At 44.5% G+C, this 20,524-nt stretch overlaps 1 protein-coding gene across 2 annotated transcripts in view; it reads left to right on the forward strand.

The window, feature by feature from the left end:
- Window positions 1–253: 253 nt before the first annotated feature.
- The window catches only part of notch1b (notch receptor 1b), a 41,636-nt gene continuing 21,365 nt past the window's right edge, over window positions 254–20,524 (forward strand). For both annotated transcript variants that reach the window (XM_070964255.1, XM_070964256.1), the window contains exons 1-9: window positions 254–475; window positions 1,115–1,196; window positions 12,912–13,174; window positions 13,489–13,827; window positions 16,028–16,150; window positions 16,260–16,493; window positions 17,192–17,347; window positions 17,787–17,972; window positions 18,359–18,472. In XM_070964255.1, coding sequence (XP_070820356.1) covers window positions 418–475; window positions 1,115–1,196; window positions 12,912–13,174; window positions 13,489–13,827; window positions 16,028–16,150; window positions 16,260–16,493; window positions 17,192–17,347; window positions 17,787–17,972; window positions 18,359–18,472 — 1,555 coding nt within the window. In that variant the 5' untranslated portion in view covers window positions 254–417. The remainder of the gene's footprint in view (window positions 476–1,114; window positions 1,197–12,911; window positions 13,175–13,488; window positions 13,828–16,027; window positions 16,151–16,259; window positions 16,494–17,191; window positions 17,348–17,786; window positions 17,973–18,358; window positions 18,473–20,524) is intronic.

Here is a 20,524-nt window from a genome sequence, read left to right on the forward strand (position 1 = left end):
CTAATTGCTGGACTAATGACTCATGCTGATGAACCTATTAGGTACTGCGTGGGAAAACGCCCGCGAAATAGCCTCAAAAGAGACTTTCGCACTATCTCTTCATCAAGTTGTACAGCTTGTGCCTGCCGAAACTTCCAATTGCGCGCGCGCGCGTGCCAGTGTGTGAGAATAACGCCCCTCGATGCAGAGCAGCGGATGGAGAAGCGCGTCCCTCAAGTCATTTCCAAGCCGGGATCTGAAGTGACAACATCCCATGCTCGGAGTCCACAGACGCGCTTTACTTTCTCTGCGTGGACCCACTCGAGGATGAACTGAAAGTTTGTTTGTTTTTTTTTTTACCTGACGGAGAGGAAGACACAATATCGGATCTATGAGAAAACCCACGTGGATTTGTACAACTATTTTAAAACAGAAGGAATGCATATGTTCTTTGCGAAACTAACTTTCTTGTTGTCGCTGATAGCACTAACACGAGGTGAGTGGCGGGCTGGGATTCCCTCTGAATGTTCTCTGCCTCATCAACTTGTAGCCTCACACTTATTTCCTCTTTGAGGCTCACAGTAGAGTTTGATTTGAACTTGTTGCATTCACGTGGTTTGTAAACTCATGCACTGAAGCTGAAGTAGAGCAATTTCCCCCCCAACTTTCCAACTTTCCCCCCCAACTCATCCTGCAGGCTTCCAAACTTTACCGTTCATTTACATACATCAAGTTTATCTATATGACATCAAGCACCTGTGGGCATTATCCCTAAACGTGTCTTTCTTTGCATTAGTGCATGACTTTACAACTTGGATTCAGCAGTTTTTTTAACATCATTGCAAAGCTGTGTCACTCCCCAAATGCCACATTCTTTTTGGGACAGCTGCAGAAAGGGGCATGCATCTGCCAAGCTGGTGCCAAGTCCCTGTTTGCCACAAAAAAATGCAGTTTGAGGTGGCAAGAGTCACACCTAGACCTCACATTTATGGAGAATTACCTGTGCTGTTGTTCATTCTCCCGAGAAAAAAATGCTGCTTCACCCTGAATGAGTGTTATACTATAATAACTTCTGGATCCAGAGTTCTTAAAAGTTTTGGCAAAGTGCAGGTCTCTGAAAACTTTCTATTTGCAGGTCTAAGATGCTCCATGCCCACGGAGCTGTGTTTGAAGCAGGGGACTTGTGAAGCAAGCCCAGATGGAAATGGAGAATGCAAGTAAGTTTCAAAGTGTCTGTGTTGAACTCATACGTGGTGATGGACACCTGCAGAGGAGATCTGTGGGAAATATATGAGATGGCAGAGTTTGAGATGACTCAGATGTTTGGTTGACAGGTGAGCGCTCACACCAGTGCTGCTATTTCTGGGAGGCAAATGGTCAGAGAGCTGAGACAGAAATGAGTGGACATTGATGAGGACAGGGGTCACTGCGAGACAGTGTGTGTGTGTGTGTGTGTGTGTGTGTGTGTGTGTGTGTGTGTGTGTGTGTGTGTGTGTGTGTGTGTGTGTGACTGCCACCACACTCTGCAGCCAAACTCTTGCAGCCCTAAATCTTGCTTTTCTTTTCTTTCACGGAGCGACAGCTGGGGTTGCCAGAAGCTCGGCGACCATTGTTCTCCGCTGCGATTAATTCTGTGTGTGACTAATCTGGGTGAGGCTTCCCAGAGAGACCCTCAGACCCTGTCGTCGTAACCCACCCCTCCTCTCTCCTGGGATTTTTGTCCCCTCCTCAATGGCCCTCAGTGCTCTCTCTCTCTCTCTCTCTCTCTCTCTCTCTCTCTCTCTCTCTCTCTCTCTCTCTCTCATTCCCCTGGACAGATGGCATAGGGTAGATGTTCTCTAACCTGCTTTAAAAATGGAGACAAGGACTTTCATTTTGTCTTCAGAGTTTGGTATTTGGAGATTGTTTTCAGTCCTCGTGTAAACCAGTAAGCTTCAGCTCTGCCCAGAACTCGTTTTTACGACAATAGATCTACTTTGCGCTGGGCTCTGTTTCCACCCTGGCATGAGCAGCAGCAGCCAGTGTCGTCTTACTGCCGCAGGGCTCGGTGACCGGGCGAATGATTGGGCCGACCGGGTCACAGCTTCAGGACTGTAAGACCCAGGCAGCCACTCTGGCCCCCCGCCACATCTTAATTTGGTCTGGTTGTGTTATTCACCCCTCAATCACACACTCATCGACCCCCCCCCCCCACCTTCCCCACCTTCTCATTGGGCCACAAAGCCATCATTGTGCCCCTGTACTGTCCTCCTCCCCAGACTTCTCCAATTAAACATGGAGATGGACATCCTTGCAGGTTTAAAAAGGTTTGAGCGGGCACAGTTTGTGACTCTGTGTGCGTGCGTGTGTGTGTGTGTGTGTGTGTGTGTAAAATGCTGTTCTCTTATTGTGTCACTGTGCCACCAGAGGGCTGGGAACTCAAGAAAAAGTTCAGGTTCATCAGCTTCGTCCAGCAAAACATGCATAGCAGAAACTTGATCATTGATTAATTGTTTAGGTTGTTTAAAGCAAAAAGTATGACAACATACTAAAATATTCTCTGATTCCAGCTTTCCAGCTTTGTCATATGTGATTGCAAACTGAATATTTCTGGGTTTTGAACTTCTGGTTGAAGTAAAAAAAAAAGACATTTCAAGACATCACTTTGTGCTCTGAAAAGTTGTGATTCGAATTTTTTTTTTTTTTTTTTACAATTTTTTATATATTTTAGAGACTTGGCGATTCATTGATTAGTGAATGAAAATAGAAATTTTGCATCTAAAACTGATGAATTTAGGCCTCGCTGATGTTACTGTGTGTTACAAGAAGTTGCCTGACATGAGCCTGATCTCTTCTGAGAGGAAACACTTTAGAGTTTACCCTCAAAACGTCAGAAGTAGTCAAAGTGATAGTCACAGTAAAGATATTTTCCTGGTCTTCTCTACTTTTTTCAGTTTCCTGGTCTGTTTGCGTTTTTTTGTACAAAATGCTGTTACAGTGAAAAGGCCCAAGTCTTTTGAACTCCATGCCCCCACTTTGTCAGAAAATTTTGGCATCTCAAGCCCAAGCCAAATAAGGCTGACGACACCCCCCAGGATTGTTTTATGACGACCACAGAACACATCATGGGAGCATTTTTCTAGGCTGAACACGACGGTTGCTCAAATCACTCCTTTTACAGGAAATTTCTGTGAGCTTTCTCCAAGATCAGTGAGTCAGTTGTGCATCTCTTGTGAGGCAACACAGTTGGAAGTCCGAGGGACTGATAGCTGAGCAGAACCAGACAGAGAGAAATCATTTCAGTCAGGTGGAGGTGGAGTTTTTCAGCTTAGCATGAGGCTTCTCGTGTAACGCTTCATAGAAAGGTGTAAAGGTCTGACAGTGTCAAGTGTATAATTTGACTAATGCAGTAGTGTTAATGGGTAAATTTTTAATGAGTTAACTGTTGTCCCGCTTGGCTTAGTGGAAGGCAAGCAGTTGTTTCCTAATGAAAGCAGAACCTCACTTCATACTTGACAGAATTACCTCCGTCAAAAACCTGCCGCTCTTGAGCTCAAGTGTTGTGTTCGAGGTCAAGTAAGTGGCTTCAGTGGCTTTGGATGCTTCAGTTTTATATAGTCTTACAGAGATGCCCACTTGACATGCCATACCATAAATACCATCTCTTCCTCATATCTAGCCTGCCTGGCCCAGTGAGGTCCAGACTGGAGTTTATCTCCAAGAGCTTCAAGGAGGCCTCTCATTTACAGCGGAGGTTTGGCAGCAGGAGAGAGCAGTGACAGAGCGGAGCCAATCCAAACTAGGAAAAATAACTCCCAAATTCCAGTGGCACAATGACCAGAATCAAAGCAGAGCGCCTCTCTGCCCAGAGAGCTGAGAGATGTTGGGCCAGCTCGGGGTGGGTGAGGAAGGACGCTGCAGAAAGATCACATAGCTTCATCTTCAGCTAGTCAGTGTGATGAAAAAATACAACTGATTCCTGACAGCCTGTTGATCGCAGGGAGTCACGTGATGAGTTTTTAGTATCCACTTTGGCTGGATGAGGCCAGTCTCGAAGGATGCAAGCGTACCACAGAAATTCCTCAACAGAGAGAGATAATTTGGTACTTGTCCTGTTGGATACAAAGACCAGAGCTGTTCGTACTTCAGGTAGACAGCTCAGAGGAAAGGGAAAAATGTTGTTGCTCATGCTCATGTTGCATGATTGTTAGAGCTGGTCAGCATTTGAGTTTTTTCATGTGTTTTTTTTCCCCAACAGCATCGTTTGAGGAATAAAAACATGTCTGTAAAATCCATTTCACCTTTTGACAAACCCAACCAAGCTTACCCATGCGTCTGATTTACACATTTGGATTTAGAAATACCTGATAAATCAATCAAATGCGTTCATTGCTAACGTGATGCTTGACAGTTTTCAATACTGTATGCTACATGTCTATTTCTAAAACTCATCAAACTGACAAACATGTCTAAAATACATGTGCCAGCTTTATTTTTAGCAGTGGATTGCAGATCACAGGCGTTGCCCCTGATATGTGTTTTTTTTCGTTACCGTGAGAACAGAATATTGATGTGTTTAAATTTGTGAACGTGCGTCTGTGAGGATTGCAGTCTTTCAAGATCTAAAAATGTGATTCTATTAGGATTTTCAGATTTTTCTGTGATTGCATTAGATAACAGAGTGTATAATTCCTTGCTGGTATGTGCAGGGACTGCTACAGTATACACCCACTTCAATGAAAGTGAGCCCTTGTGTCTCTGGTTTGGCGGATTCCTTAATGGCACCTCTGTTTGTGCCGGTCAGATGAGTCTATCTCAACCTCCCCCACCCACACTATACTCCCCCCGACACCCTCCCCCTCTACACCTCCATTCAGACTCAGGAAACAGCCTCGGAGTGGCCCAAGGGAAGAAAAGGTGCCGTATCTGATCATATCATCACACAACGAGAAACACACAACGCAAGGCTTTTATATGGCCGCTGCCATCGGTGTTGGGTTCCCTTTGGCAAGAGTCCGCTTGGTGAGAGGGCTGATCGTCAGAGTGTTCTGGCTGAATGTAGTGACTTGGTGGTGAAGAACCTCAGCGCTGAGGATTAGTGATATTTGAGCCTCCCTGGTTGGCATATGCCAAGACAAATCAGGTAAACTTTGATCACAGACCGAGAGGACTGACAGTCAGTATGTGCGTGTGTGTTTGAGACAAAGACACTGGGCATACTCCAAAACACACTTCCTCATTTCTGTTTTTTCTTTCAGCCAGACCACCTGTCTGTGGGTTATAGTATAACAACTTAGAAGGACGTGCACTCACACAGCAGCATGCTCCATAATACCCATGATTGCTTGTGGTTTTGCCCATTCAGCTCCACACAGGAACAGATCGACTTTGTCTGCCAGGTGTGCTTTTAGCTTTGGGTCTGCCTGATACGCTCACTCACAGGATATTTAGGAAAATGGATTGTGATGCCTTTGTCGTGAAACAGAGCAGTTTGTTCAGTTAAGCTGCAATGTAGATTCAAAGACTGATAGCAGTCACGGCATCTGTTAGGCAGGGAAAAAATGACAGTGTCCTCAAGGCTTAGAAGAATTGTTTAGGCCTTGTTTTAATGGTGACAATTCGGTATGCTAAATAACAGAGTGGAAGTTGTGGCTGTGAGCCCCGTTATTGAGCATATACCAAATTTTGGGGAGCACAGTTGTTCGATTTTGTCTGAGGGGGACCCACAGACCCAGACAATAAAAACTCTGCACCAAAGAACCAACAACTCTCCTTTCGTCAGGGCTGAAGTGTGCCACCAACTCATATTTTAACAGTACTTTTTCCCTGCAAAAACACATGCGGCCTAACAGACACCTGTGAGGTACATTTACCTGGTACCATATGAGAGCCAACAGGTAATTTGGCAAACTCACAAAATAAATGTATATCCAGCATCTGAAATTTACATGCAGTTTAATCCTGGTTTTGACCTATGGGGGACAGTTGGGTGATTGGAGGATGCAGTGAAAGGACGTTCTGCCTCAAGCCTTGAAGTCACCGCGTACAGTAACAGCTGCAGTGTCCAGTTTCAGCTACACCTTCAGACACCCGTAAAGCCTTAAAGTGGTTCCCATGCCTTGTAAAGTAGGCAGCGGCAGAAGTCATTAGAGCTGCTATGACTCTCAAGACACACACACACACGCACGCACGCACACACACACACACACACACACACACACACACACACACACACACACACACACACACACACACACACACACACACACACACACACACACACACACACAGGGTTGTTCCCTGGGGGAGCTGGCTCTTTCCCATGGGCTGTGTCCATAATAATAATGCTCCCAAATAAACAAGGTCTCTAATGAAGTCTGCCAGATGTGGGCTGGCCAGGTCAGCTCTCCTGTACGATTAGAGAGGAAGGAAAGGAAGGATGGATGTAAGGAGAGGGAAAGAGGGGCCGTGTTTCCCCTGTAATTTTTGTTGCTAGTGGGGATTTGGTGGTAACTTTGGTTCCAGTTCCACAACAAACAACAACCCTGTTTTTGTGTGCCAGCTTTGGTTTTAGTGGAAGAGCTATTTTCATTTCAATGTGCCCAATTTGTGTGATGGAAGCTGAATTCAAGTCTGTATTTTAAAGTGTTGATTTTCTGTACCAGTGGTGGCACAGTTGTCACTGTGGTGAGCCACTATATGCTGCTGGGAAAACACAAGAGAGGATACAAGAAAGAGAGGGAAGTGTGGAAGAAAGCAGAGGAGAGAGGCCCGCCTTGGGCAATGCTTTTAAAACAGATCAGACAAGACTAAAGGGGACTTAGCCCAGGCACAGAACCAAACAGCCAGGAAATGAGAACGGGTGGTGGGAGACACGAGGGGTGAGGGGAGGGAGGCCAGAGGTACAAACATGCTGCACTAGCACAGTTTGACTCCTGGCTGAAAGCTCTTTCTCACTCAGAAAGATACCTGAGAGAGAGAGAGAGAGAGAGAGAGAGAGAGAGAGAGAGAGAGAGAGAGAGAGAGAGAGAGAGAGAGAGAGAGAGAGATCTTTAAATACCAGCCTTAAAGCGTATCTCTGGTTTATGACAGAGTAAACTATGCTAACTTGGTCAAGCTCTCTGGTGGTCTCATGGCTCGTGTTTGTTGCCATATCAGATTTCATTTACTCCACCTTGGACCCACTTTCCTTTGCAATTACTTTGGCAAGTACAGTATTATCATAACCAATAGAAATGATGATGATTCCAATTATGAAAATATGTTCCGAGTTTTAATTTTTCCGTAACTAACAGCCTAAACCTTTTTCTTATTTTTCACTTAGATCTATAAAAAGATGGGTAAACAAAGAATTAGCCTGAAATAATCCTAATTATTATGTCATTTACAGAGTTGGAAACAGACACTGATTCTGCCTCTCACAGAGCTTTGCAGAGCTTTAACTGAATAAATGCACAACCTAATTCACTAAGCTTCTTAAAATGGATACAGACTGGGGCCCGTACAGCTGCCAAAATCTGTGCACTCATTCCACGTTTTTATTTGTATACAGTGCACATGTGTAGCCTACATATTATGTTCAAAGCCTCTGTCCCCATCTGTGTGTGACCTCAGAAAGATGGCAGATGGCAGATTGGCTCAGCACTGAGGAAAGCCCCTTCAGAGTGACGCCTGGCCAAGGGTCAGATGTCACCACAACATCTGCTGCAGGCTCGAGCCACCGCCCGGTCCTGTTATGCATCCCATCAGTGTCGCAGACCTGTTGCCACGGGCTACTGCGGCAATAGAAGAAGAGATGGCCCAGAAGTGAGCGCGGAGGAGAACAATGAGGGCTACTGGGCAAGGATGACAGAAAAGATAATAACAGTATCGGCCTCACCGTAGAGATAATTCCACTGCTGTCCTGCAGTTACACGATACCTCCCAAACACCTGATATTTGCTCAGCTTCTGATTTGTGCCCCTCTTTTCATGTCTTCTTTATTTACCTTTCCTGCAGCCCAGTTTACCTGCTGCTGTGGAGATTAGCCCGCTCGCCAGGCCGGCAGATTTCTCTTGTTGAAGCAGCTGCTTTGCTGTGTTTGTTTTGAATACAGCCAAGACTCCATAAAAGAGTCGTTGAATGTCTTTTGTCTTACACCCCTTCTTTAGACGCCTGTGCTCTCATTGAGGCGGTTAAGCTCGATGCCTGTAAAAGCTGTTTTGTGCTGAGCGTGTATTTGACGGGCTGCTGCCAAGTTAAAGAGCAAACTGTTACCCTTCTTTGCCTTGCGTGTGCTACAGTTGACTTACTGCTAGCACCTCAGCCAGAGTGTGTTTGGATAGTGCGTCCACGTGCACCGAGGTAGAGGCGCAGAGCTCTATCTGTTTGTCTTTTGGACCTCGGTGTGAGACGGGGCCTGTTTTGCGAGAGCAGATGCCAGGTTCCAAAGTGGGTGCAAGTTTTTTCAAGGAACCATAAAGTGAGGCTGCCAGCGAGCGTTGGGTTAAGAATCAGGACAGGAGACTCTTTAGAGTAAACACCGAAATTCCTTCTGAACTGCAGCCCTTTTCTGTCGTTCTCCCTTCAAAAAACCAAACCAAACCAGTTCCAGTTTCCTTTCTTTCAGACTCTTTTGTTTGTCCCGCTGCTTGTGTGTGTTTTGGATTTGAAGCTTTTCTTTTGCCTGATGCTTGGCCTCAAACATCGCAGACCACTGAAAAGTTGCAGAGCAGCCTGGAGTAACTTGGAAGAAGCTTTTTGGGGGAGTGAGCCGTTGTCAGTTGAGACTTATAAATTCTAATGTGGTGTCTTACAAATGAAAGGGAACGGGGGTTTAGAGGAGGAGGAGTGACGAGGGGGTTTGGAGGGAAAGAAGGTGCACAGAGGGGAGCAAGTGGATGCCAGCAACCATACGGCTTTGAACAGAGGAAGTGGACCAATAATGAGAAAAAAAGGAGAAAATTTTTTGGGATGAGCCATAATGAAAGAAGATTCAGAGAAATAGGTTTTAGAGACAGAGAGGGAGAAAGAGGAGGGGAGGGAGAGGGAAGAGGAGGTGCAACAGCTGAATACGCCTCGGCCTGTGGTCAGCTCTGAATAGGGAGGAAAAACAATGGGCCCACTCATCCTTCGCTCTCTTTCCCTCTCTTTTCTCCTCCTGTCTCACTCTTCATTTCTTCACTAAGTAGTGGGAGGGCATTCAAATACCAACACTGTAAAAAAAGTCCAACTCAAGACATCCTTTAAAGTAGTGTTAACTCTGAAGTAAAAAGATATTCTTGAAATAACTGCACACTTTGAATAATTTTATTGGTATTTTAATATGTATATATATATATATATATAAATTAAATGATTAAATGTTTCTTTATAAACAGATCCTATTTGAAAAATAGTCTCACCACAAACTAACTTAGTAGTATTAATTAAAAAACCCCTCAAAATGACTCAGGTAATGAGCTTATTTTTTTGCAGTGCATGGCTCCCGTCTGTGGACAGTAGTAGGATGGGGTGCCATGGAGAGGAAGGAGGCAGAGTGGTGGGATAAGGGATGTGTGAGGAGGGGGTGAATGGCCGGGGCAGCAGCTGCTGTCTCCTCATTAACATGCGCACCTGCTCCCTGCGGCCTTTTTCCAGCGAGCTCGTGTGGCGCCTCACGACCTCAGCACCCGCCACCGCCGGGACTTAACTGGACTGGCCTTCTAGTAGCCAGATCTGCTGCTTCGCTCCACTGACAACCCCCCCCCCCCCCCCCCCCCGCATCTCTCTGACACACACACATGCACTGTAAGGGGCTGGATACGGATGCTCAGAAATTATGTGCAAGAATTTCCAGCTATACCACAGCTTACATCAAGTTACCGCAACAGAAGCACTTTGTTACCACTTTTCAATGAGCGCTACTTGACGGATACATTAGATGTAGATTCATCCTGTTGACCAAGTGAAATTCTGGTGTCTTTTGCATTGCAACAGCAGCAAGATTTCCATTAGTTTCCTTTGCTAATCATCACAGATCAGCTTGGTTTGTCAACATGAGCATTTCTGATACAGTACGGATGCAAAGACCCAACCTTTTCCTTTCAACAAAACAGGGACTTTTAGGTTGACAGTGATTAAGACACTGTGTTTTATGTGGATTGTTCATGTCTGGTTGCTACCCAATCCGGTTAGCATTTAAAAAAAATCTTGTGTGGCATCCTTTTGCTGCCATGTGGAACAACAGCCCTCGTCGTAATCAAAGATTGTTTCAAAGTCTTTAGTTTTCTGCTTTGGATTATTTTCCTTTCACTATACTGTTGTTTTAGTGAATACAGCACTTATTAATAGAGGGTGTCATATGTTGCAGAACATAAAGCCCTTACTTTGACTCGACTAATAACTTAATAGTTGGCTGTGATATTGTTAAGAAAACATTCCTGAGAATTTGAATGTAACTGGACTTTTCAGCTTCTCTGCTTGTTTGGCTTTAATGCTACAATGCTAACCAGGCTACATGACACCCAGCCAAGGTAGCACTCTCTATGTAGTGACATGCCACCACTCACTACTACTGTTTATGCAGCGGGCAGCCTAGCATGTGATGTTTTCTTTTCCTTACCACAGTCCGAAGGCTGTCTAATCCCCTGAGAGGGAGACCCTGTCTAAACACACGCCTGTCCCTACAGAGGGGCCACAGCTCGGTCCCCATTTACACACACACACACACACACACACACACACACACACACACACACACACACACACACACACACACACACACACACACACACACACTGGACCCCCTGGGAATGTTTGGGGACATGGTCCTGCCAGCCCCTCAGGGCTAACAGACTTGTTGGCTCTGGTCAGGTATTTGAGAGTGACGGCGGGTTTTAATGTCCTGGAAAGGCTGCTTTGATGTCTGCGGGATGCTTTATGCACAGTATTTGTTCTGCGTGAGACTTAAACACAACAGTATTCAAACAGACCTGTTATTTGTCAAGTTTGTGCTGGAAAAAGCCTTAGAAATTTTGATTTCTACACACTGCCCATGTAATTTTCCTCAGCACAGGAATTCTCTTTTCAGAAATCTTTCATGTTTCTTGACAGAGGTTACGCCGCACTGTCTTCCGTTTCATCCTCTTCCCATCCCTTGTCTGATGCTGGAGCAAATCCTCTCTGGGGAGGGAAGAATAACGAGCACTGAGGTGGTGGCACGGTGCTTTGAAGTTCCCATAATGTTGGCTTGCAGCTCAAACACTGTAGCATAGATGCTGCCTTGTCCTCAGGATGAATGAGTGCTGACAAAAGGGTCAAAGCAAGCACATTTCAGCCCTGAGAGCTGCTGAAGGGTGCCATGATGGCTGCTTTTCTTGTGTCTCGACTTTTGGAAAGGACGGATTAGGAAGAAGAATTCCAAACAGTGCAGATTTTTGCTATGCTTGTCTCCTGTGCTAGTAGAGTGGATGCTTTGTTTTTGTAATGACCAAGCCTCCCTGGCCACCCAGCTTTGGTGACAACAGTATTGAATCTCTGAAGGTGATGAATATGGGAATATGGAGGTAGTGAGGGTCTAATCTTCTGTAGCAGGTCTGAGGTGGATGGTTTTGGTGTCAAATAGAGCTGCACAAAGGGCATCTACTGCACCTCATCACCTGGTCAAGCTCACTGAACTCATAGCCCTGTTTGTGGAAAAGGTCATACAAAGGCATTATTTTGGTATTTATATAAACAAAACCTTTTGGTAAATCAGCTGATCATTAAGTTTAGAAAATGTCAGGTAGGGTAATAGTTAAAAAATGCCCATCAGTTTCTCAACTCAGTTTGTCAAGTTGTCATCTTCGTACCGTCTGAAAACGACTTTCACATGACATTTTTCAGCTGGAGTTTCCCTTCAATGACCATCACCTACAGTATCGTGTGTGGCTGTGCATGCAATTGTGAATGTGAACATACGAGATCCCGCGCGTAATCTTCATGCGTAATCTTCCTCTGTGTATGTGTGTGTGTGTGTGTGTGTGTGTGTGTGTGTGTGTGTGTGTAAAAGACTGCACACTGTGTCGGTATGCATGTGTGCATGCTCTGTGTGTGTGGCCCTTTGTTGAGCCGTGCGTATCCTCAGGGGACACCCTTCAACACGTCTCATTGTAATTGTAAATGTGTGAATGTGTCTCTGTGATGTGCAGCAGCTCTCTCTCTCTCTCTCTCTCTCTCTCTCTCTCTCTCTCTCTCTCTATCTCTCTGTCTGGGAACTTGTTGTTCGCTGGGGTCCGAGCGGTGTTTATGACTCAGAACCTGTGAGAAACATCACAGGAGTTTGTCCTGCTCCTCCCTCAGTTCAGACCACTATTTTACAGCCTGAAACACATTGTTCACGGGGGGGGGTGTTACGGTAGAAAGACGAATGTCCCATTTAAAGCATAGTTTCTCATGGCCGTGTTGCTGTGTTGTAAAAACAGCAGGACAAACCCATCGTTTAAGAGAAATGGATAGTTAGTCCTATAGGTAAAGGCTGTTATCCAAGCAGCTAATTTACAAGCACAGTAGAGCACAAAGGGATGACCCTTGCTACTCTGAAATGTTGCCTTGCCCCTGTGAACTCCTCAATCATTGCTGAGCTGAAAAAGATTTGATGGCTGAAAATAGTGTTTGGGAATTCCCTTTGACCGATTACACTCTTTGTAATGCTAATTTTAATTGAGGAAAATAAATAAAGAAAAGACATTTATTAGCAGACCAATATATCTTGTAGGTTGAATGTTTCTATTAGCTCATTAGTAAGTTCTTTACTATTCATTATATAAATGTGGGTGTTCAGAATTTTGTTTGATAATTTATCACCTAAAAGCAGGGCAGGACAACAAGTTGAGTTTGTCTGACAGTGTGATCCCTTTCCTGATCTTAACTTCCTCTAAACTTAATCTTCGTCAGCCTTCTCATTTCAGTGGCTATGAAAAATGTTCCTGACCTCTCCACTTGTGTTTTCTCAGGTGCCGGGACGGATACGTAGGAAGCAGTTGCCAGTTTCGTGACCCATGCAGCACCTCACCATGCATGAATGGTGGCGTGTGCCACACCGAGTCCAGGGGGAATACAGTGGACTTCCGCTGCACCTGCAAGCTGGGCTACACTGACCGCCGCTGCCTGACGCCCATCAACAATGTCTGCATCAGCTCACCATGTCATAATGGAGGCACCTGTGAGCTTGAGGGTCTCCAGACATACAAGTGCCACTGCCCACCTGGATGGTCAGGTAACTCACGACAGTATTGTAACAACAGACAGGTAGATTCTAGCTACCTGAGGAGTCGCAAGGTGATCAATTGGATAGGAAAGCATAAAATAGAGGAAAAAGCATACAGACCTGCCTCTAATCTTACATCGTGGTTGGATTTTAAAAAATAATATCAATCAGAAAAACCTGAATTCTCACAATTAGAGCTCAACTTGACTTTTTGATCTTCTTTCAGTAAAGCAGTACAGTAATTCCTTAAGCGATTGTGCCGAAAAGTATAGTTTTAGTGTCATTTTCTGAGAGTTTTGAATATCATTTCTCCGTGTCCTCAGGTAAATTGTGCCAACAAGCCGACCCCTGTGCTTCAAACCCGTGCGCCAACGGCGGCCAGTGCTCTGCCATTGAGTCCCACTACATCTGTACATGCACGCCCTTCTTTTCTGGAAAGACCTGCAAACAGGACGTCAACGAGTGTGATGCCAACCCATCTCCCTGCAAGAATGGCGGGGCGTGCATCAATGATGTTGGAGGCTACCGATGCAAATGCCCGCTGGAGTACACGGGGAAGCACTGCGAGATCCGGTACCTGCCCTGCAACCCGTCACCCTGCCAGAATGGAGGCACCTGCATCCAGAAGGGAGAGACCAGCTATGAATGCTCCTGTGTTCCAGGTAAGGATATTACACTTAAATCATGGTTGGGGAGCTACATGTACATTAGAGGAGGTTTAGAAGTGCTAATTGATGTGATGATCTGCTGGTTAGACCAGAATTTAGATCCTCAGCACCGTGGTGCTGAACAGTTGTTTGTTAGGTTAATCACTCACAAAAGTCCACTGAAACGCCACATAAGACGTGGGTCGTCGTGAAACAACATAGGGTACATTATTTGTGTGGAAGGCACCTGTCTTCCTGTCTTATGTGTGTCGATTATGTCGATTAACTGAGCAGCAATTTTTTTTGCATTTTTCACCCAACTTTTGGTACTTGATAAAAGCTCCTTGTGGTTTCTCCGTTTGATTGATCTGAGCAACAGTAAACAATGCAAAACATCAGCATTTTGGGTGTTTGTTCTAGTGCTTCCTATGCTGAAAATCACTTCCTGCCCTCCATCTGCAGTTCTTTATGCTTGGTTTATACTGCTTTCTTTGGTCTCATTGATTTGATTAGTTTTTTAATTGCTGTGTTAATGAGGACCCCGGAAAAGTACCGACCACTTTGTGGGACCTAATGGGCGTCAAAAGGGAGAAAGTTTTAAAGAAATATTAAGATGAAATATCCAACAAGATCAGTCATTTGCAAGCTGACGTGAATCATGTGATCCTCTTGGATAAAGGTTAGGTTATTCAGTCTCCGTGAGTTTGAAAGCCTGCTAGTAGCTGGTTAAGCAATGATGTCATTTAAGGTAGGGCTGTTCCTGTTATGTTATGTCCTGCATGTGTGTGTTTGTGTTCATGTGTGTTTCTGCTCTGGTGTGTACAGTGTGTGAACAAGGCAGAGCCGGAAGGCATTGGGGCTTATCGTAAGGAAATGGTCAAAGGACAACATCCTTTTCACATAGCGCAGTGAAGCAAAGCTTACTGGGACTATGGTCCTGCCCCCTGCCTCATCACCTTCATGCATGCTACTTTTGCATCTTGTCTGTCTGTTACCAATGTTTTTATGAGTGGGTCTGTTTTATCTTGCGCATTCCAATGAGGACACATGCATACAACCATTGGTTTCATACTATTTGAATGGTGATATGCCAAGAAAAGCAGAGTGCATCAGTACAAATGTGGTTGTTAGCAATGTGGATTTCAAATTTTTGGTAAAAACAAATGGTTTTGCAGGTGTTTTGTGAGGGAGGAAATGTATTTGAGAACGTCTTTGTTATTTAGAAAAGTTTCTACAGGGCACATTGGTTGTTTTTCACTTGTGATGTTGCTGATCAAGAAAGCTTTCTTACTGTTTCATCATTGAAATAAATGTACATGTTTCCTGAATGGAAACACCATGTTTGCGGTGATTAAGATTCATCTTTTAAGTATATACTTTGACAAAATAAAGGCACCTGCTTTTCCTTCTTCTCCTATAGGCAAAGCATTCATGTCATGCTTCTATACCATTAAATACCCTGACTCTACCAGAAAACCCCCAAAATAAAAAGCTTTATTTTGAGATGCGTGTAATCCTAACTTCCTCAATTCAAGTTGAGGTCGAGGCCCTTGTTGCATACTTGTCACGTCCCTCTGTATTACCACATGAAAATAACATTTTAAAATGCATTCATTAATTTCCATCTTGTCATGTGCACTTGGATATATCCGTGTGGAAGTACAGTACTACCAACGTGCACTGGTTCACATTTTATTTTGCAGAAATATCTGAAATTCACTTAAAACGTATGCAACATGTTTTTAGACTTCGCTATCATTCAGCTTTATGAGCTGTACATGTTGCAGTCAGAAGTAAAGAAACTATTCAATCACCATGACGTTTTTCATAAAGATGACCAAAAGGCAGTGACAGTAATGACTTGTAATAGTTTTGATTTTCATTTTTTGTTACCCATCATGCCACATGTGCAGTCTGTGGTTGCCCCTTGTGTAACTGAGTGTAACCCGCCGTGTAGTAACATCCATGGCAGAGTGGATGTTATTACATGGCGAGGTTACCACAGACGTCGAGAGGGTACAGCTGCTTTCTTTCCTGGGAGGAAAAAGACCGTTGACCACATTTAACTGTAGAGAAGTTTCACTCTTGTAGTTGTAAATGGTGGCCTGTTGTTCCGAATTCTGTACATATAGAAGTTACACTGTGAAAACAATACAAATCCACACTGAAACAAATACATCTGAGTCTCTTACTTATATTTCTTTCTTTGTGTCAGGTTTTACAGGAAAAAACTGCAACCACAACATCGATGACTGTCCAGGTCACGAGTGTCAGAATGGAGGGACATGTGTAGATGGAGTCAACACCTACAACTGCCAGTGTAAACCAGAATTTACAGGTGTGTATAGAGATGTTCCATTACATGTGTCAATGCTCTTTCTTAGCTAAGAGACTGACATTATTATCACTTGAGCACTTTAATGGTCTGATCCCTGGTTCTCTCACAGGTCAGCTCTGCACAGAGGATGTTGATGAATGCCAGCTTATGCCCAACGCTTGCCAAAATGGCGGCACGTGCCACAACACCTACGGCAGCTACCAGTGTGTGTGTGTGAACGGCTGGACTGGGGACGACTGCAGTGAGAACATCGATGACTGTGCCAGTGCGGCGTGCCACCATGGGTCCACTTGTCATGACCGCGTAGCTTCTTTCTACTGCGAATGCCCCCATGGCCGCACAGGTATCTGCACATTTGCTTTGATTTACAGGAATTTGGCTCATTGCATGACAGGAAACAGCTTCATTTGAAAATGCCACAGCCTTACACTCTTAAATTCTGTAGAGATGGCTCTAAAATGACATTTTACTGTGGAGTGTGAAGGATATGGGTTGTAATAAATGACAAGTAACGGCTGTACATGAGTGAGTAAGTGTTCCATCCAGAGAGAGTGATAAATAAATGCTGGTCTTTGGTTTCTCCTGTGGTTTTGGATGTCTTATTATTCCCCTTTTTCTTCCATTTAATTTTTGTTTCAGAGTAAATACATGTTGCCACGTGTACTTTTAGTAGTAAATCTGTTGTACTTCATCAACATCAAAATAGATGCAGGAGAACCAGAGACATTCTCTCTACTATTCCACACATTCTTCTCCCTGTGCCTACATTACCCACAATGCAACCGCCAACAGTTTGGGTGGAAATTCAGGTGTGTTACGCTGACTCAAGTCGCATCACTCGAGACAATTCCTGCAATTTTTCCACCTGTGGAGCCATACAAGGGTTTACACAACTTTTTGCACACATGCAATAGTTCTCCCCAAGACCTGTAGACAGACTTTGATGCCTAAAATCTTTGGCTCTCCCCATATAAGTGATAGAAGTGATTCAAGGATGTTGAGTCCAGGATTAAAAAGTCTACCTTCTGTATTGTGTACCAGGACTGCTGTGCCAGCTGGATGATGCCTGCATCAGCAACCCTTGTCAGAAAGGTTCCAACTGTGACACCAACCCCGTCAGCGGAAATCACTTCTGTACCTGCCCTTCAGGATACATCGGAGCTTCCTGCGATCAGGATGTTGACGAGTGCTCATTGGGTAAAACTCACACTACCTGACCCGCAAACTCTGTTGTTTAGTGTCAGCCCAAAAAACCTGAAAGATTGAGGACACATTTAAACTTTGGCTATGTCAGGGAGCTGTTTTAACTAAACTACTGTCAAGAAAGCGTTTCAACCAGTTTCAACCATCACAGATAACTCTTTTATACAAGGCGCAATACGAGCTCATTCTTTCCTGCTATTGTGGGTACTTTGGTGCCCACAATTGTGCCCATAATCGCAGTAAATAGCAACCTCAGGGGTATTATTGCTGTAATCACACAGAGTCGAAACTTTGGTTTGGCTTCGTCAAACAACACTAAACCTTCTAAATCATCTCATTGTCATGTCTTAACGGTCAAATTGCTCCTTGTTCTGTCTTGTACATACACGGCGGCCTGTTAACGCAAAGTTAAACTAATCATCTGTTTAAACAGGTTCCAACCCATGTGAGCATGCAGGGAAGTGTATAAACACCAAGGGCTCGTTCCAGTGTAAGTGTCAGCGGGGTTACGTGGGGCCGCGCTGTGAGCTGGACATCAACGAGTGCATGTCTAACCCGTGTATGAATGAGGCCACCTGCCTGGACCAAATAGGAGACTTCCACTGTATCTGCATGCCAGGTAAGACAATCACTTAATTAATCACTTAAGCGTTTGATTTAAAAGCAATTTTCTGACACTGTATCATCTAAATGATTAATCAGTTCATCTTAAAAACAGAGCTGAAACAAAGTTTTTCACAATCGATAAGTTATTTTTTAAGCAAAAAGGCCAAATGTCTTACCGCTAGCTTCTCAGTTTTGCTCAAATCATAATGGCTCTTTTTCTGAACCATTAATCAGTTCAGAAAATAATCGCAAATTGCAGGTTTACTCCTATTTAAATAGCCGCTGTATATGATGTGTATCTGTTACAGCTCTATATAGCAGCAGTGTGAAAATGCCTCTCACTGTGTCTCTTTCTAACCAATCCATCTCCCTCCTGGTCCTCCCTTGCTAATTGGCCAGGTTACGAGGGGGAGTTCTGCGAGATCGATACCGACGAGTGCGCCAACAGCCCCTGCCTGAACAACGGCAAGTGTATCGACAAGATCAACGCCTTCCACTGCCAGTGCCCCACAGGTGAGGCTGCCGTACTGCTGCAGAGGAGGAGGAGGAGGGGGAGGAAGGAAGGAAGGGAGGGGGAGGAGGCTCGGGGCCAGGGGGCACAGAGGTCGATCTGTCTCTCTCTGTCTCTGCACCTTGCTCACTCTCTCTGTTTCACTCAAAGACAAACACACACACACACACACACACACACACACACACACACACACACACACACACACACACACACACACAAAAACACCTTTCTGGACGGGAACTAATCCCAGCCCTGAGGCAGGCTTACGCAGGGCCGGGTAGCCCAGAACGAACGCAGCAGTCGAGGAGGAGAGGGAAAAAAAAATCTATAGGGAGAGGCTTGAGGAAGTTTGAACTTTTTTAAACAAGTTTCTTATCCCTTTCTAAAAGTCTGATGAGTGAGCAGAAAGTTGTGGATATAAACAAGACTTTTGAATGTGACTGGGAACTAGGGAGAGCTAATAATAGCATGCTGAGCTACTTCTACACGCCATAAAATGACATTTTCTGTGTTGTGGTGGCGAGTGAGGTAGTGGTTTAGTCTATTTTGAGGGCACCAAGATGTTTTGCTGTAGGCTTTTTGTTTTCCAGAAATGCCATTGGAGTTACACTATTTGGACAAGGGGTATTGATGTTTTGTTCATAAAGGAAGGAACACAACTACTACATTTTGAATAGAGAGAAAAGAGGAAAGCAAACGAACCATCTTCAAACTCCCCAAATGTGTTTTTTGTCAGGCATTCTTTCAACGGGATCATTGAGGTGGAAGTGATTTTTTTTATTATTATTCTTTTTGGGTAGGAAAATAGCAAAGCTCTGAGTTGGGTGGATCAAAGGCAGCCTGGGTGGAGAGGGGCAGGATTCCTCCTGTTGAGAAGAAAAAGAAAGGAAGAAGGAAAAACGGAAAGAAAGAGAGAAAGAAGGGCACCCCAACAAGGAAGCTTTACAATTAATAGAGAGGGGGTACAAGAGTGAACACAAGAGCTTAACGCCTAAGAAAACCGTGTGTGTGACAGGGAGAGAGGGTTATGTGACGAAGCGGCACAAAGTGGTTGTGGTGAATGTGTTTTTTTGGGAGAGTAGATGAAGGTTATGGGGGGTGGTTATATGCACAAACCGTTGAAGCAGGAAGGGAGGGGTAAAGAAGGGGAAGGGGTCTCAACCGCCCTGCTTGAGATGTAAATTTGTCCCCGTTGCGAGCCAGGCCTGAGGCGAGGGTCCCCTCTTATTATTTCTGTACATGGAATAGCCATGGAAACCCCACTGAGAGACATTGAAATGTCTGATTCCAGCAGTCTGGGGATAAATCCCCCTTTGGCTGCTGAGGAGCATGATGTGTGTGTGTGTGTGTGTGTGTGTATGCATCCCTGTTCATTCTTACACTTCTGAGTCACCTTTTGTGTGTGCATGTGTGCATCTGGGTAAAAAATTCTGTTATAGTGGGTTTTTTTTTTCAGTCTCTTTTGATTTCAGTCAGGAGTGCATTTTGGAACACTGTAACTGAACTGCAAAGAAACTTAACTTTTGCTTCACATCTTGGCAAAAAAAACCCACTTAATTTGTACCGCTGAGGTTTGTTCCGGCTTCTTTCCCACTGCTTGAAAATGGTAACATTGCTTACATAAGAGAGCGGTGTTGTTTTCCCCTCTCGGTCTGCAAACAACTAATCATTCACTTTTGGATTATTGCATTAACTTTTTTCGTCTTTATTATATTCACTGTTTTGTTTGCTGTTGATTCAGAAGTTTACGTGTGGTTCGCATTTCATTTCTAAGCCTGTGCTGGCCTGTGTCGTGCCAAAATCTAATTCTTCACTCAACTGTGGCAGCTCCTGCTCATATAAATCACACAAAACACATGGAAAGGAAAACAATGCAGCCATTACTGGCAAAATAAAATCATGATCACAACCTCGCTCCATCCTTGCTTGTGATCATGATCCTCTCATCTCTTACCAATGAACCTGTTTACCTGTGGAATGTTCCAAACAGGTGTTTTTGGAGCATTCCACAACTTTCCCAGTCTTTAGTTGCTCCTGTCCCAGTGTGTTTG

This window comes from Chaetodon trifascialis, chromosome 6 (genome assembly GCF_039877785.1).
Source record: "Chaetodon trifascialis isolate fChaTrf1 chromosome 6, fChaTrf1.hap1, whole genome shotgun sequence".
Lineage (NCBI taxonomy): Eukaryota > Metazoa > Chordata > Actinopteri > Chaetodontiformes > Chaetodontidae > Chaetodon > Chaetodon trifascialis.